The sequence below is a fragment of the Falco cherrug genome, chromosome 1 (genome assembly GCF_023634085.1).
Source record: "Falco cherrug isolate bFalChe1 chromosome 1, bFalChe1.pri, whole genome shotgun sequence".
NCBI classification, from domain to species: Eukaryota; Metazoa; Chordata; class Aves; order Falconiformes; family Falconidae; genus Falco; species Falco cherrug.
The window spans coordinates 36,422,429-36,437,033 of NC_073697.1; the positions used below are offsets into that span (position 1 = coordinate 36,422,429).

At 44.3% G+C, this 14,605-nt stretch overlaps 1 protein-coding gene across 2 annotated transcripts; it reads left to right on the forward strand.

Annotated features, from left to right (window-relative positions):
- Positions 1-9,262: 9,262 nt before the first annotated feature.
- Positions 9,263-11,672, forward strand: HMGB2 (high mobility group box 2). 2 transcript variants are annotated; one of them, XM_055702871.1, is made up of 5 exons: positions 9,263-9,413; positions 9,885-10,055; positions 10,231-10,376; positions 10,461-10,635; positions 11,118-11,672. In XM_055702871.1, the coding sequence occupies exons 2-5, from the start codon at positions 9,906-9,908 to the stop codon at positions 11,271-11,273; spliced, it is 627 nt and encodes a 208-aa protein (XP_055558846.1). In that variant the 5' UTR covers positions 9,263-9,413; positions 9,885-9,905; the 3' UTR covers positions 11,274-11,672. The 2 variants fall into 2 exon arrangements, with proteins under 2 accessions (XP_055558846.1, XP_055558856.1); XM_055702881.1 differs by having other exon boundaries at positions 9,306-9,332.
- The last annotated feature ends 2,933 nt before the right edge of the window (positions 11,673-14,605 follow it).

Below are 14,605 nucleotides of genomic sequence, written 5' to 3' on the forward strand. Positions count from 1 at the left end.
AAATGTAGTTTCAGGTAGTTAATTGTCTAACAAAACAATCTGTATTAGCACACATAGAACTTATTGTATATGACTCAAGTAATACAGTAAGAGAAAAAAATCATACCTTTAACCAAAATAGTGATATTGGTGCGAAATGGGCATTTCTAGGTCTTCGAGTAACCCACTTGAAGCCAATGTTCCTTTTTTAAGCGTTCTGCCTTGTTCAATAGAAACTAAGGGTATATGAAAGAATTTACATAACACAGGCTTTTATTACAAGATTCAAAGCAGTAAACAGGGTCCAAAACTAAACATTATTTTAAGAATAATCTAGGTGTTACGGGATTAAAACTGATAAGCCTGCGTACTGTAAAAGCTTTAAAGATTTGTTATACATGCCCCTTAATGGTTTGTGCCAATTCACTTTCGCAATAAGCCATTAGTTACAGGAGGCATCAAAGAAACTTCTGTTAGAAGGCTTTGTTCTTACGTGCAGAGATACAGAAACGTTGGTGCAGAAACTTTGGATGTTCTTTGTCAAATGTACGTGGCAAATTGTTTGCTGGGGGACTTAAATGATGCAGTATGAGTTAAGTGTGATACTTCAAACACAACAACTGCACAGAAAGCAGAGAAGCCAACCTCCAGCTTTGCACTGAGGTACCCCCAGGGTTTCAACACCCCTCCTCCTCACAAGCTCCCTTTCGGCCAAGTTAAAGGTGTACATCCATCTGCTTGTTTCAGAGTCACTGATCACTTGTCCGTCCAGGTAGCTTTGATCAACATTTTGTTTCACATTATGTGAGATCTCGCAGACAGAAAGGAACCCAACAAAATCATTGTTAGTGCTTTCCTGAAATGTAATGCAACTATCTGGAATGCATAGTGGAAAAGTATCACCCCCAGAGGTGTAATAATGCAACAAAAATTTAGCTATGAGTAATAGGCTGATGTAGTATATTGCTTAAGAGTTATTTTTTAATCCCTTGAAAAGAAATAAAGGGCTTGCTCAGCTGTTTTGGGTTTTTTTTTTGCCTGTAAGAGAAACTGCCGTGTCTTTTCAGCAAATTTTACTGGTCTGTAATGCAATCTTGATACCACAAAAAGCCCTGTATACTCTTTCCTACAGTCTTACATTTTGTGAGCCACTGTTTTCTGCTTACAGAAATTCAGATTCAACGCTGTCTTTAATTACTTGCTTTTTGCCTTCAATAATGCATCTTACACCATCTTCGCAGTTTTGTCAGAGGGTCCTAGAAACTACAGTGCCCCTTTACACCATTATGTCATCTTCTGATACAGACTCATTTTACAGAAAGGAAAATGGGAAAATTCTGTAGCCCTCAAGCCTCTTCCAGTGCCCTTGTCTTTGCAGTACAGTCATAAGCATCTGTAGGTCTGACTTAGCTCTTGTTGAAGTTAACAGCAGGTTTTAAGTGCCCCTTGGGAGCGGGTGAGCACTTCTTCCACCAGAGTCCAGAATGCATGCTTTAGAAGGTCTTTAGAAGGTATTTGTAATTTGTCAGTAAAACCAAAATAGAGTCCGATGCTAGCACAGATATTTTTATAAAAATAAAACGAGTAAAATTGCGTGTGGGCTTGGAGTTTAAATGTTTTCCTGACTTCCTGCAGAGCTCGTTCTCCGTAAAAGATACAGGCTTATACTCCCACAAACTCAAGTGAAACAATAGTTTTGAACTGTAGTTGTTTTTTGCTATTGTTACTTGACAATAAACCCTTAGCTGAGAAATATTATGGGAAATGGATCAGATAAAATGTTCTGCAATTTTTTTTCACAAAAATGGCCACTAGGCAGAATGTACCAGATTTCCTATGTTTGGCTAGTACCTACTGCTATCATTCATTTAACATACAGCAGCTGATCAAAAGCATTGCTTCTCCATTAGGTATTGCCGTTCATCTCTAATGCTCCTCAAACTTCAACTCCTGTACTTGAAAGATAACGTTAAGAGCCTCAGTTTACATACTGATAAAGCTGCTAGCTTTTATAGTCGCAAAGGTAAGTTTGAAACCTGGTCAAGGACATATCCTAAAGCACAAAACACAAAAAGAGAACCCCATGCTCCAGTTTCAGCATTTAAACAGATATGGTTTTATAAGTTTTTTTTAATCCAAGTGTTTGGTTGTTAATATTTATAAACACCACAGCTGAGACCTGATTCTGCTATTACAGCTATCCACAGACAGACCCTTACCTCTCTCCAGAAGTGACTGCTTGAGCTGGATTTTACATGATCTTGTAAATTATGTCAAAATCAGGAAAATAACACAGATCTCTTACCTCTTCAGCAACTTTAAATTCTTTGTTCTGTTATTATCTGTTTTTCTAGTTATATCATGAAAGTCCGTTCCAAAACAAATCATATCTTTGTATACAAAGTAATTTTTAACGACTGGAAAAGGAGAACGGGGATTTTATGCTTTTAAGATTTGTACATATAACAATAATATAACAACATAAATGCTAATTATTAGTATAAAATGTAGTGACATAAAAATCACACATGATCGAGCCTACAAACCAGAGTGTATTCATCAAGATGGTTTCTCTCTTAAAGGTTTACACTGAAGCTGGGAGTTCACAGCTTTCAAGGATTCTTTTTTTCAACTTTCAAAACCTGGAAAAGACATGTTTTGGGCTGCAATTTAGTGTCTTGGTAGCTCTGAATAAGCTGGCCTTTCTTTGACACAGAACGACTTCATTTGAGATACCCTTGTTTGTTCTCCAGATGCGTGACTGTACCGCTCCCTATTTCTTTTTCATATGTACTAGGCATTGATCCCTGCCAGTACCTAGGAAGAGCTTCTGCTTAACTTCACACATGGTCACACTAAATGAAAATGATGAGGATTAATCATAGGCGCAAGGGTTTACTATCAAACTTCCTAAAGATTATTTTTTTTCCTTCCCACAAGAGTCAGGGCTGTGGAGTAGAAGCATTAGCTTTTGGCTAGTGTTATAAACATACGCGTTTTCCAGTAGCATAAGATCACTGAAACAACCTTCCTTGTTCCTGTAAAACACTTAACAGTATAGAGTAGGGTATACAATGGGATCCTCCAGAGAAACTATACTTTTATATCATCGATTGCTGGAAAATCCCCCAGGATCCATGACTAAAAATGAGGCTGATGATTGAATCAACAACTTCAAAATTTCCTGAGCATTTTCTTTCTAGTCTCAGATTACCTGTGTATCCTATGATCATTTCTATGACACATATGACAGCGCTATTTGCCAGAAATAACAGAATAGATTATTCTACCAAGACGGTGTCTGATTAGCAACAGCAGAGGATGTACTCCACACAACCAAAACTTGAGACCCATTTAAGTTTAACGAGACTTGTTAATGTTCATTCAAGTTTTTCCACTACCTGGATACAAGACCAATGTGTTGACGAGTATCGCAGTGCTCACAAGGAACCAGGCAGATACCAGACAAACCTGCTTCTCTCTTCTGGCTCTGGGAGACAGGACAGCACGATTCCTCCTTCCTCTTGTGGCCCATGGCATGCAGCCTTGTTAACCCACTCATTTATTTCTCTTTCCTAAGAAATTTTAGAGCTGCAATTACATAGGAAACAGCTTCCACTGCCAGGTTCAGCTTGCTTTTAAATTTCTAGCCCTCAAAACTGCAGAATAAAACAGTCTCTTAGATTGGACAAGGTACAAACAAAATGGTCTGGTTTGTTCTGTAGAGGTTTCCACATTTGTAAGTCACCGTGGGTGGACTGGTACTTCATTTTGGCAGCAGTGAGCACCAGCAGCTAGCTTTGCATGGTGGGTGCTTGGGATATTGGGGAACTGGACTGTAACTACAGCCTTTTTGGATCTGCTAGCTGGATGTCACACCTCCCGGGCCAGACGCAGTCCAACCCTTTGTCTTACTGCTTAGAAGGAGAAAAAAAAAAAAAAAAGCACCCCCCCAAGCCTAGAATGATGTTCTCCAATTCCCAAACAACATCACATTTTTATTAGTAATGACATTTTATTTCTTAAGAGTGAGTCATGTATACACTTCAGGTGAAGTACCAATGCTTACCAAGGCTGGAAGAGTTTACAGGGTGGGGACAGAAGGATCAAAACTTTTTTTTACCGATTATAAACTGATTTCATAGTGTGAATTACAGCTATCCACATTTCAAAGCCCCTTTAAACTGCCTGTGAAACTATCTAATGGATGAGCAAAGGCAAATTACTGCTTTCTTCTCATACCTGCAAAAAGGGACCAACAGTGTAGCAAGATATGAAGGAGGCTTATTAAGATCTCAAGGGGAAAATGTTGCATGAGTGTTACTTTAAATGTAAATAAGAAAGTCAGTGAAAGTGAGGTTTAGGAAAAGTAAAAATATAAAAAAATTAAAGCTTGTAAACCCAATGCAAGAAAATTTCTTGCCAAATTAAGACTGAAAAAGTTCAGTTAATAATTACTGTGACCATGACTGCCCATGTTCCTAATATTATCTGCATTAGTACCAGGAGAGATTTGTTTTACTTCCTAACATATGACCACTGCAGTTTCAGTCCCTACTGGGCAGCTGCCCTGGGTAGTGTCTAATGTAGGCTGCCTTTGTTTTAGGTGGGTACACAGCACAAACTCAAAACAAGTTCCTGAGCTTTCAGACTAAACCAGCCCTGTGTAACACAGCCGCCGTTCACCTATGAGCTGCTTAACTGGTTATGCAGGCTTTGCCATAGCCCGTATAATAAAACTGTAATGTTTAAAGGGTAAATAGATTTCATTTCTATAAATAATTATTATTTGCATATTACACAACAACAGAAAAATGGGAAAAGTTCTAATGTATTAGCTTAAACGCAGTTCTTTAAGATATTGACCGAAATACCAGGTTTTTTAATTTTTGGGCAGCTGCAGTTATGTATGTTTTTTATCACAGTACAAAGAAAGTAGCTGCTTATAACCAAAACACTACAGTAAAGTGAGTTTTGAATTTAGGTAAGCAGTAGACTAGGTAGTTCTGTTTTTTGCTTCTCATCCTAAAGCTCCTACCATCTACCTAGTATGAGATGCTCACATGAAATAGGCTAAAAGACATAGCTGCTCTCTGTAGACTTTGTAACTCACATTAAAAAGTGAGTTTTAAAGCAGTGACCTATTTAAATGCTTTATGTGTCTGGGATTTTAATCTTTTTCTAGAACAACAACAACAAAAAAGCTGATTAAAGCTAAATTTGCTTTTTCTTTCAACATATTGCATTACTGTTAGTGAAGTTGGGTGACATTAAAATTGAGAGCAGCTGTAACTCGCTTTCATTATTCATCTGGTAAACACCGACTTCTGAGGTCCCATAAGCAAGACTTCTTCAGCAGTAATCTAGCAAGAATGATCACTTTCCAAAGCAGAATTTTATTGCCATTAAGGCTACATTAAAGCATACCCCATACAGGAATTTGGGTAATAGCAGAGTCTCTGCTACAGGGGAGAGCTTCTTTATCCAACTGACAGTGTCACCATATAACACACATCAGAATGAAAGTTTGGTCAGAGTTAAGGTCATGCAACTGTAGTTTGCAGCTTCCTCAGCTGAATGGTATCTGTTGCAATGGATCCACTGATGAAAATGTTAATTCAAATAAAAGGTCTTTGTTATGTTTCCTTGCTTTGTCCACACTGACATGAGCATCCAGAAAAGCTGTAGAAGCCTCCCACAGAAGCCAAGAGGTACAGTATGATGTAAAGTATTATCACTCCAATCACACATTTTTGTTTCTGTGACATACTTTTCTTTAAATCCATTTCTCAGCTCTGTAACCATCCGCCTGGTCTTTTCTCTTCTTTCTATCCAGCCTTTCTAGTCACTACATTGCTCATGTCTCTTCACACGCAGTTTACTGAAGATTAAGTGAAGTTAACAATAGTGCCCAAAATTGTAATTGTGGAGGAGATTAAAGACTCAAAAGGGCTCGAAGCCAGGGAGCTATAAAACTTAACAGTCATTTCATGAGCTGAATTATTCAGGCAGAAGTAAGCTTCAAGTCCTGGAGTTTATGCTTCTTCCCCACAACTGTCATCCACATGTGGTTAATAAATTAACCACGCGGACCAGCCGAAGTCAATACTGCATAGATCACTGCTTTAGAAGAGCAACAGTGACTGAATCTCTTGAGACAAAATTTGTGGTTTTGTCTGAAAAGAAACAGTGTGGTGTAATGAGAAAACAGCAACAGCTTATTGTGGAACCAGGCACAGAGAGAAGCACTTTACCATGCATGAGAGTGCTGGGAGGAAGGCACAGCTTTGGGACTGACAGGCTAAGATCGGCATTCTTGCGTGGAGCTTTCAGTATCGGCACTGCTGTGGAAAGCTTCCAGTATCATGTTCAAGCGTGGAAAATTTTCAATACTGCCTTCCTTGTTGGAACACAGACAGATGTTAGAGTACAACTGTTTGGTTTCTTACGCTGCCCTATGTTGCATGACATAACACTCTATGTACATATTTAATTGTACCAAAGCTTTCTTTTTCAGTGAAGATAATCTAGAAAAAGAGTATCTTTAAAAGCACAAAGAACCTAATTTCTTTCTTAAAACAATCGATTAAATAATTTGAAAGGCAGGTCTCATTTTTTCCCATGGAAGTAATTACACTTTCTCACCGTACCTGCTTTTCCACAAGAATTTTCTTCATACTCTTAGAGCAGATACAAAAACAGATGCAACAGAGGAAGCCTCACTGCAATTATATGCTATAAATTCCGAAGACTGTTCCAAAGTAATTTTTTCCATGAACTTGCTATATTAATGTTAAAAGGAAGAGTAAAAACATGTTCACAGTAAACTTACATAAAGCTTTTGTTGTTGTTGCTCAAGAACTGACAGAGAATGGATTTGGATGATTAAGATGAGGAAAAATCTTCTCTCCTTTCAACTGTTTAAAATAATTTCTGGTGCCTGTAGCCATCATTATAACTTTTCAGTGACAAACTCCCAAGAGGTCATGACTATTTTAGAAGTGCTGACACCGAGAAAACTCAGTTTCCTGAAACCTAGCGGATTGCTTCGTTGTTCTTTCAACTGCATCGGTGTGGACTCAAGTAAAACTGATCTTGATGGAGTTAACCTACATTCCCATATGGCTCGTAAACTACACAGAAGGTTATCTATGAATTTGTTTGAAGGGTGTGATATTGAGAACTGTAGGTAAAACTGGTGGACAAAGAGTGGTTTTACACCAGAGATACTAATGGCTGTGCTATGATTCTTTCAGTACAGACTAGTATTGTAAGATTCTACCATCTGCTACAAAACTGCTTTATTAACTAGAAAACATTCTGCAAGAAACTGTCACATACAGGTGGTTTACCACAAAGTGAATGAGTAACCCATCTGGCAGCTTAATTCACCAAACAAAATAGTGCTTTCCAAGTACCATATGAAGTAAAGGCATTTTTAAAGCTACGTAACAAATTAAAACAACTTGCAAAGTGTCTAGGCCTCCGCTTTGTTCAATGCCATAGAACTGAGAACATTAATTTGCTACTGAGTAGTGGTGAAATGGTTTACAGAAATTAAGAGCCAAAACTGAAATGTGGAATATCCCTTGTGTATACATTGATTTTAGAAGGGAAGTGTAAGGTTCGTTTGTAGGTTAGGAATAGCCACAGAAGTTAGTGGATATAAGAGTTCAGATAACTGGCATCTGACAGGCTTTAGCACCTGCAAAGGGCATATCTGTTTCTGCATACCTCCCTCTTGACAAGTTTTGACCAACTTTTTCCAGTTTACATTGTGTCTCTTAGGGCTGCAGTTGGGCAAATACATAAAGCTTAAAACGAGGAAGCATTTACCTCCATATTAGTGAACAGTTCTGCGTGAACACATCCTCATTGGAAGGAAAAAAAAGAGAAAAAAAAAAAGCTTGACAGACCAGACCTAGTGTTTCTTATACTTGAGCAAATCTGGAATGGGGGAGACTCTGGATATCTACACTGACCCTTCTCACACCTGCAGCTACTCAATATCCTCAGACAACTTAGGGGTTCTTGCTGCTGTCTTTTAAAGGTTATTTTTTTTTTTTTACCATTGAGCTAGGTTAATATGATTAAGACTCTGCCGAAGGCACAGCATCTTTGGTAACCGCTTTTCACCAGTGCTGTAAGCTACACCTGAAAAAGCAAGAGCGTTAGAAACCGCTTCAATTACTAAGAATATTCGCTTAAACTGATGTTAATTAAAGAACTGGATGAAAGTAACCAGACAGCCGAAAACCCACATCGTGCAGACTAGTGTCAAATCGTAAGCAGAGACAAAACGACCGTACAGAAGCCTCGGGTTTCTGCCCAGGCCAAAGGCGCCAGGCGCGCTGCAGCGGCTGGGCAGAGCGGCAGGGCCAGCCGCAGCCCCCGCCTCCACCGACCCGCGGCGCCGCCTGCCCAGGGGGCGACACACGGGGAGCGGCGGCGCTTCCCCTTCGCGGCGTGGGAAGGGGAACCCTCGCAGCCGGCCCCGGCCCTGCTCGGCACCCCGCCGGCCCCAGAGCGGGGAGCGGCGCTCCCCGCCGGCAGCCAGGCCTCCCCCTGCCCGAGGGGCGCCGCGCCCTGGGCCCTCCCCAGCCCCGCGGCAGGCAGCCGGGGGCGGCCGTTACGCCTCGGGAGCGGGCCTCGCTCGGGCGGCGCGGCTAAAGCCCGGTTTGTACAGCTGCCGCCCGCCGGACGCGGGAAGCCACGGCCCGCCTAGCCCGGGAGAGACGGTGGCGCTCGCCGCCGCGGCCCACCCCGGGCAGGAGGAAGGTAGCGCCGGAGGGGGACCGACGCTCTGCCGGCGGCCGGGCCGCGGCCAGGGCAGCCGCCCGCCGCCGTGCCCCGCGAGGCCGCCAGCACAGACCGGTCCCCGATCCCGCGCCCCGCCCGACCCCTTCCGCGGCTCCTCTCGCTGTGCCCGCCCCGCCGGCCGCCCTCGCTCCCTTTGTATTTTTAAACCACGCTACAGCATCCCGCTCTGCCCAATCAAAACGTGCACAGCCCCCGGCGGCCAATGGCGGGGGCCCCCGCGGTTTTTTAAAACCGTCCCCCTCCCCCAATCACCGCCCAGCTCTCTTAGTTCCACCCCTCCGCTATCTTCACCCCAACCGGTTCCAACGAGTATAAGCGCTAGCGACCCCCTCGCGCTCGACCTAGCCGAGGAGCTGCTCGGCCGCTGACGCCACAGCAGCGGCTGGCCAATCCCCGGCGGCGCCGGCCTCGGGGGGCGGGGCCACAGGCAGTTTGAACCGGCGCGGCAGCCAATCCGCGGTGGCGGGGGGTGGGTTCCCGGGCGCCGCGGGTCAAGTTGCTGTGGCGGGTAGGGCTGTGGAAAACAAGAGGCTGTAAGTGCGCTGCCGGGGCACCATTCAGCTGCAGCAGCAGCGCAGGGAGCAGCGCCCCGAGCCGTCGCCCCACCCAGCCAGGCAAGGCCCCGCGAAGCCCCTCTCGCCGCCGCCGGCGGTGGCGGGTAGGGCGCTGGGAGGGAGAGCGGGAAGGAGGGGGTGCCGCCGGCAGCGGCCCGGGGCGCGGCGGGGGCGCGGGGTGGCCGCGGCGGGCGGGCGGGCGGCGCGCCCGGGGCTGAGGAGGGGATTCCCGCCGGGCGGGGCGGGGGCGGCTGGCCGCGCGGGGCGGGAGGCGGGCGGCCCCGCCGGGGCGGGTTGGGGCCGCCCGCTCGGGCCGCCGCGGGGGGCGGGTGGTGGCGCCCGGCGGCGGCGCGGGAGGGGCCGCGGGGCGGGCGGGAGAGGGGCCGCGGCGGGGCGGGGTCGGCGGCCGCAGGGGGCGTGCTGGGGCGGGAAGGCGCCGGCGGGCGGGAGGCGGGAGCGGCCTGAGGCGCGGCCCCGCCCGGCCGTGGCTCCGCGCCGCCCGCCCCCCTCACGCTGCCGCCCTCCCCGCAGGGACCCGCCGCCGACCTCGCCATGGGCAAAGGCGACCCCAACAAGCCGCGGGGCAAGATGTCCTCGTACGCCTACTTCGTGCAGACCTGCCGTGAGGAGCACAAAAAGAAGCACCCGGACTCGTCCGTCAACTTCGCCGAGTTCTCGCGGAAGTGCTCGGAGCGGTGGAAGGTGAGTGGGGCCGGGCCGGGCCGAGCCCCCGCCGTGCCGTGCCGTGCCGAGCCGGCCCCCGCCCCGCTGCGGGCAGCTGGGGAAGGATCCTGGTGGCAGCTGCTGCTCGCACGTTAGTGGGTCACCGGGTGCTTTATCTGATCCAGACTCTTCTTTCCCCTCCGCGTGTTCGCAGACAATGTCTAGCAAGGAAAAAGGGAAGTTTGAAGAAATGGCTAAAGGGGACAAAGCTCGTTATGACAGGGAGATGAAAAACTATGTTCCTCCCAAAGGCGAGAAGAAGGGAAAGAAAAAGGACCCCAATGCTCCTAAAAGACCACCGTGAGTATTTCTATGACCAGAAGGGGGGGTGCGGAAAGTACTAGGTTTAATAGTCTGACACTTAATCACTGTCTCTCATTTTAGATCTGCTTTCTTCCTTTTCTGTTCTGAACACCGTCCAAAAATCAAGAATGATCATCCTGGCTTGTCTATTGGAGATACAGCAAAGAAATTAGGTGAAATGTGGTCTGAACAGTCAGCCAAAGATAAACAGCCATATGAACAGAAGGCTGCAAAACTAAAGGAGAAATATGAAAAGGTACGGTGAAAGTGATCTAAGGATGGCTAAAGCTGTACAGGTCAGTGATAATATGCGACTTCTGTTTTGCACCGAAACCACATGGTTTGTAATTCTAAATGTTTATGTCAGCCTTCATCAGACTTCAGAATGCAGGGAAAGGTGTGGTGTGGGGGAGGTATCTGGAACCCTTACAGTCAACCTGGATGTGGTTTTTACATGTCTAGATGTTTTACCAGTAAGATACTTCCAGAAAATGGGTCACCTGCTTGGTAAAATACATAGTCAATACTCCAAAGCACTGCAGGCATAAAATTATGCCTGTCCAGATCGCGTGTTACTTGGTCAAGAGGTGTAAGCACGGAAGTCCCAAGGTTGAAAGCTCACTTTTCTGCACACACTGTATTTGATCCGCACAGTATAGTCCTGTTAAATTACTGAAGACAGTACAAATTGGTCTTCAGAGTTCCGTTGGTGGTAACTAAACAGCATTTTTCTTGCAGGATATTGCAGCATATCGTGCCAAGAGCAAGAGTGATGCAGGGAAAAAGGGCCCAGGTAGGCCTGCAGGATCTAAGAAGAAAGCAGAACCAGAAGAGGAGGAGGAGGAGGAGGAGGAGGAGGATGAAGAGGAGGAAGAAGAGGAGGATGAAGAATAAATGAACGTCCTGCTGTAAAGATTTATGCTCAAAATCCAATATTTTGCTAAGAATGTGAACTCAAGTGCAGCTCATTGTTAGCTTCAGTATAAAAATCTGTACAGAATTGTGTATAGGTAATGTGGTTCTTTGTAGGGAGACCTCTATTTTTAATGTAAGTAGTAGCCAAGGGCTGCTACAGTTCAGTTTAACTAAAAAAAAAAAAAAAAAAAGGAAGAAAAAGTTGTGGAATGTTTCTGCATATTTAATGGTTTTGTTGAAATTCAGTGACTGATAGCCAGGTGTTTCTTTATAGCTAAGTAAAACAAAGGCGGTAGCCTAATAGCTGATCTTATATTTTGTAGTATATTGCATTGTATTACTTTTTTTAACAATTTTGTAATAAAATGTTGTACATGATTGCTGTTGTATTGACGTTTCTGAGAGGCTGGGTACTCCCAGAATGCTGAAGCCCTGTGCAGGATAGCGCTTCGTGTTGTTCTTCAGCTATCACTGTTGCTGCAACTATGGCGAGTCTCTTAACGCATTGTCTCATGGAGTTTATCCAGAAGCTTCAACTTCTTTAACCACAATTCTCGCTCCCATATATATTACCGTTAGTTGCAATTGATGTTTTCCTTATGCTAGCATTTGCTTTTACCACCTTGTGAGGGGGAAAAACAAAGAATAATCTTTTTAAGTACTGAAGTTGCTGATAATTATTCCTGGATTGTTTTCTTTCCCCAAACTACTGAAGCACAGGTCTTAGAAGTATTAGCTGATAATGAGTGAATCGTGGGAACTTTCTCTCCCAGAGCTCAGGGTTACTGGCCTTTTCTGCTGTCTGTATCAGGACAGGAAAGCTGGCTACAAGACAGATGTGGTTAGAGGTATGTCTTCCCAGATGTTCCCTACTCCTTCCCTCTTCCCCTGGCCCCCATTATTAGTGGCTGCTCATAAAATACACAGCTTGCAGAACAGCATGAAAAATGTTGGAATGTTATCTCTGCACGTGCCAATAGATTCCCGCAGAAAAGGGGGGAGGCATTTGCAGAGAACGTGTGCTCCTGATATATCCCTGTTTGTCGTGGCAACAGTATTGCCAGTTACACTCTTTCTTGGTTTTTGGGTTTTTTTTACTCAACCTTTTGTGTATTTAAAAGTTAAATCTAGCTATCTAAAATATTTGCAAGTGAGAAACTGGAGATCCCACAGCTAAACTAACAAGTTTACTTTGTTGAGGTAAAGTACTAGGCAATAGCTTTTACTAGCCTTTAAAAGCCCAGCACTGGAGAACGTTTAATATCTGAAATACTAAGTGCTATAAAGGGCAGGCTTCCAACTTTTAATTATTTTTTGGTTTTTTTAAACTGTCTCTTGGTTGTCCATTAACTTCTGAAATAAACTTGTGTACAATCACTGTCTGTGTGTAAGATAAAAAGTGATTTCAGCACTATAACCGTGGGAAACATCACGGTGGTGGGTTAATGACAACATAGCACTTTCTGAAACAGAGCCTCGATAAAAACACTCCTGTATTCCTGAAAGTATGGAAGTAAGGTACTCTAAAGACAATTCAAACATTTTTTATACTAAAGTAGGTACTAATCTTTGAAGGCCTTAGAAACCCAGAGATTTTTGCTCCCCACCGTGCCCAGAGACACTTAAAAGTAGCATCAGAAGGATCAGCTGCTGTTTCACGTTGGACCTGCTGGAGATACTCGGTGCAGGCAGGATCAGTGGCTCCATTTTGCAAGCTCAGATTTTGGGAAGCCACAGGCGTAAACTGGAAGTGAGAAGCAGTTGTTCTGTGTGCAGTACATGCAGTGCTCAGGAACATTTTCTCCTCTAGAGAGTCTGCCGTCCTACAGCACCTTTATCCTCAGCTCAAAAATTCTTCCAACTAGAGGCAATTCCCGGCCACGGCGTGTAGCCGAGACAATGCTGGTCGCAGTCATTTTTCAGCATACTCTGTTCAGATTTCTCTGTAGAAATGCACCATCACCTACTTCCCCTCAGTTCTCAGGCTCCCTGAACGGAGCAGTGATGCTTCAAGAAGTCTTTCTGATTAGATTTAAATAATCTGCAGTGCAGCAGTAGCATCAGAGTAGATTGACTAATTTGATTATTTGATTTTTTTTTTTTACTTCAGGTGCTTCAGAACTGGAAAGAAATACAATGCTTCAGGTGTCCTAGACAGGTGCATGGGTTACAGAATTTTAAATATCTGTCAGAATAAGAGCATATCTTGAGGTAATTCAGAGTAAAGGAGCTCTTCTACTATTTTCCCTCAGTGAGGTAAAATGGCTTTTGGGTTCTATTTCATTTAGCAGTAATTGGCTAATTTAGCTTCAGCACAACTGCTGCACAAATCGGTGCAGAACTGCCGAATGTTGCCACTCTGTTGTCCCACGTGCTAATGATGCTCTATGAAAAGCCACCTGTGGGTTACTTCTGTTTACGATCTCATTTGCAACTACATCCCGACTGCTGCAGAGCTCTTTCTTGCCAAATATCCTATTGCACTGCTTGACTAGCCTGACCCACATCAGCACACAGATCACCGCGTGTGCACGCCGTGTCAGCGGGGGCTGCAGCAGGCCATGGCGAAGCTCTGCGTCAGGCTCATCTATCAACCCAGAACGCTGTCAGGTCTAAAGATAATCAGTAATTTAAACAAAATAACATTTTGTCTTTTCGATAAGAAGGATGTTGAGTATAGATTAAAGACAAATGGAGAAGTGCATGTGGAAATTACTACTTTCAAATTAAGCTTTAAAAAGTACGGTATGTCAGGTCATGGCGTTCAGATAATGCCCATCTGTGAGCACTGCAAGAACTAGCACTGGAAAAGAGTAGTAAGTGATCAAAGTATAACAGGAATGTTCAGAAAAGATAAGGCCACAGAAGAAAAGCTAAATTAGTTTTTCACATCCGTGTTCAATATGGACAATCTTATGAAATGAATCACTGGAAACTTTTCACTGGAGGTGAACTGGGAGGTCTGTCTCAAATCAAAACTAAAAGGGACGCCCAAAATGGTTGCAGGCATCAGGGAGACTGCTCACATTGCATTAGGCATCCAGCACAAAGGCATACCACCCAGTAAAGCAGACCAAAAGACCACCAAAAATAAGACTGAGGTGGGTAAAGAGAAGGTATGAAAGAACAACAAACACAGGACAGCAGTCTTTGAAAAGTTGAAGTCATTTCTAAACCAGTAAAGCAGAAGAAACCTGCACCTTGATATGCCAGACACAGCAACGTGTGGCAGGGAAAAAAAGAGCATCAGCGCGTTTGAGAAAACAGACAGATTAATAACAACTTTCAAACACATCTGTCATGGTTTAACC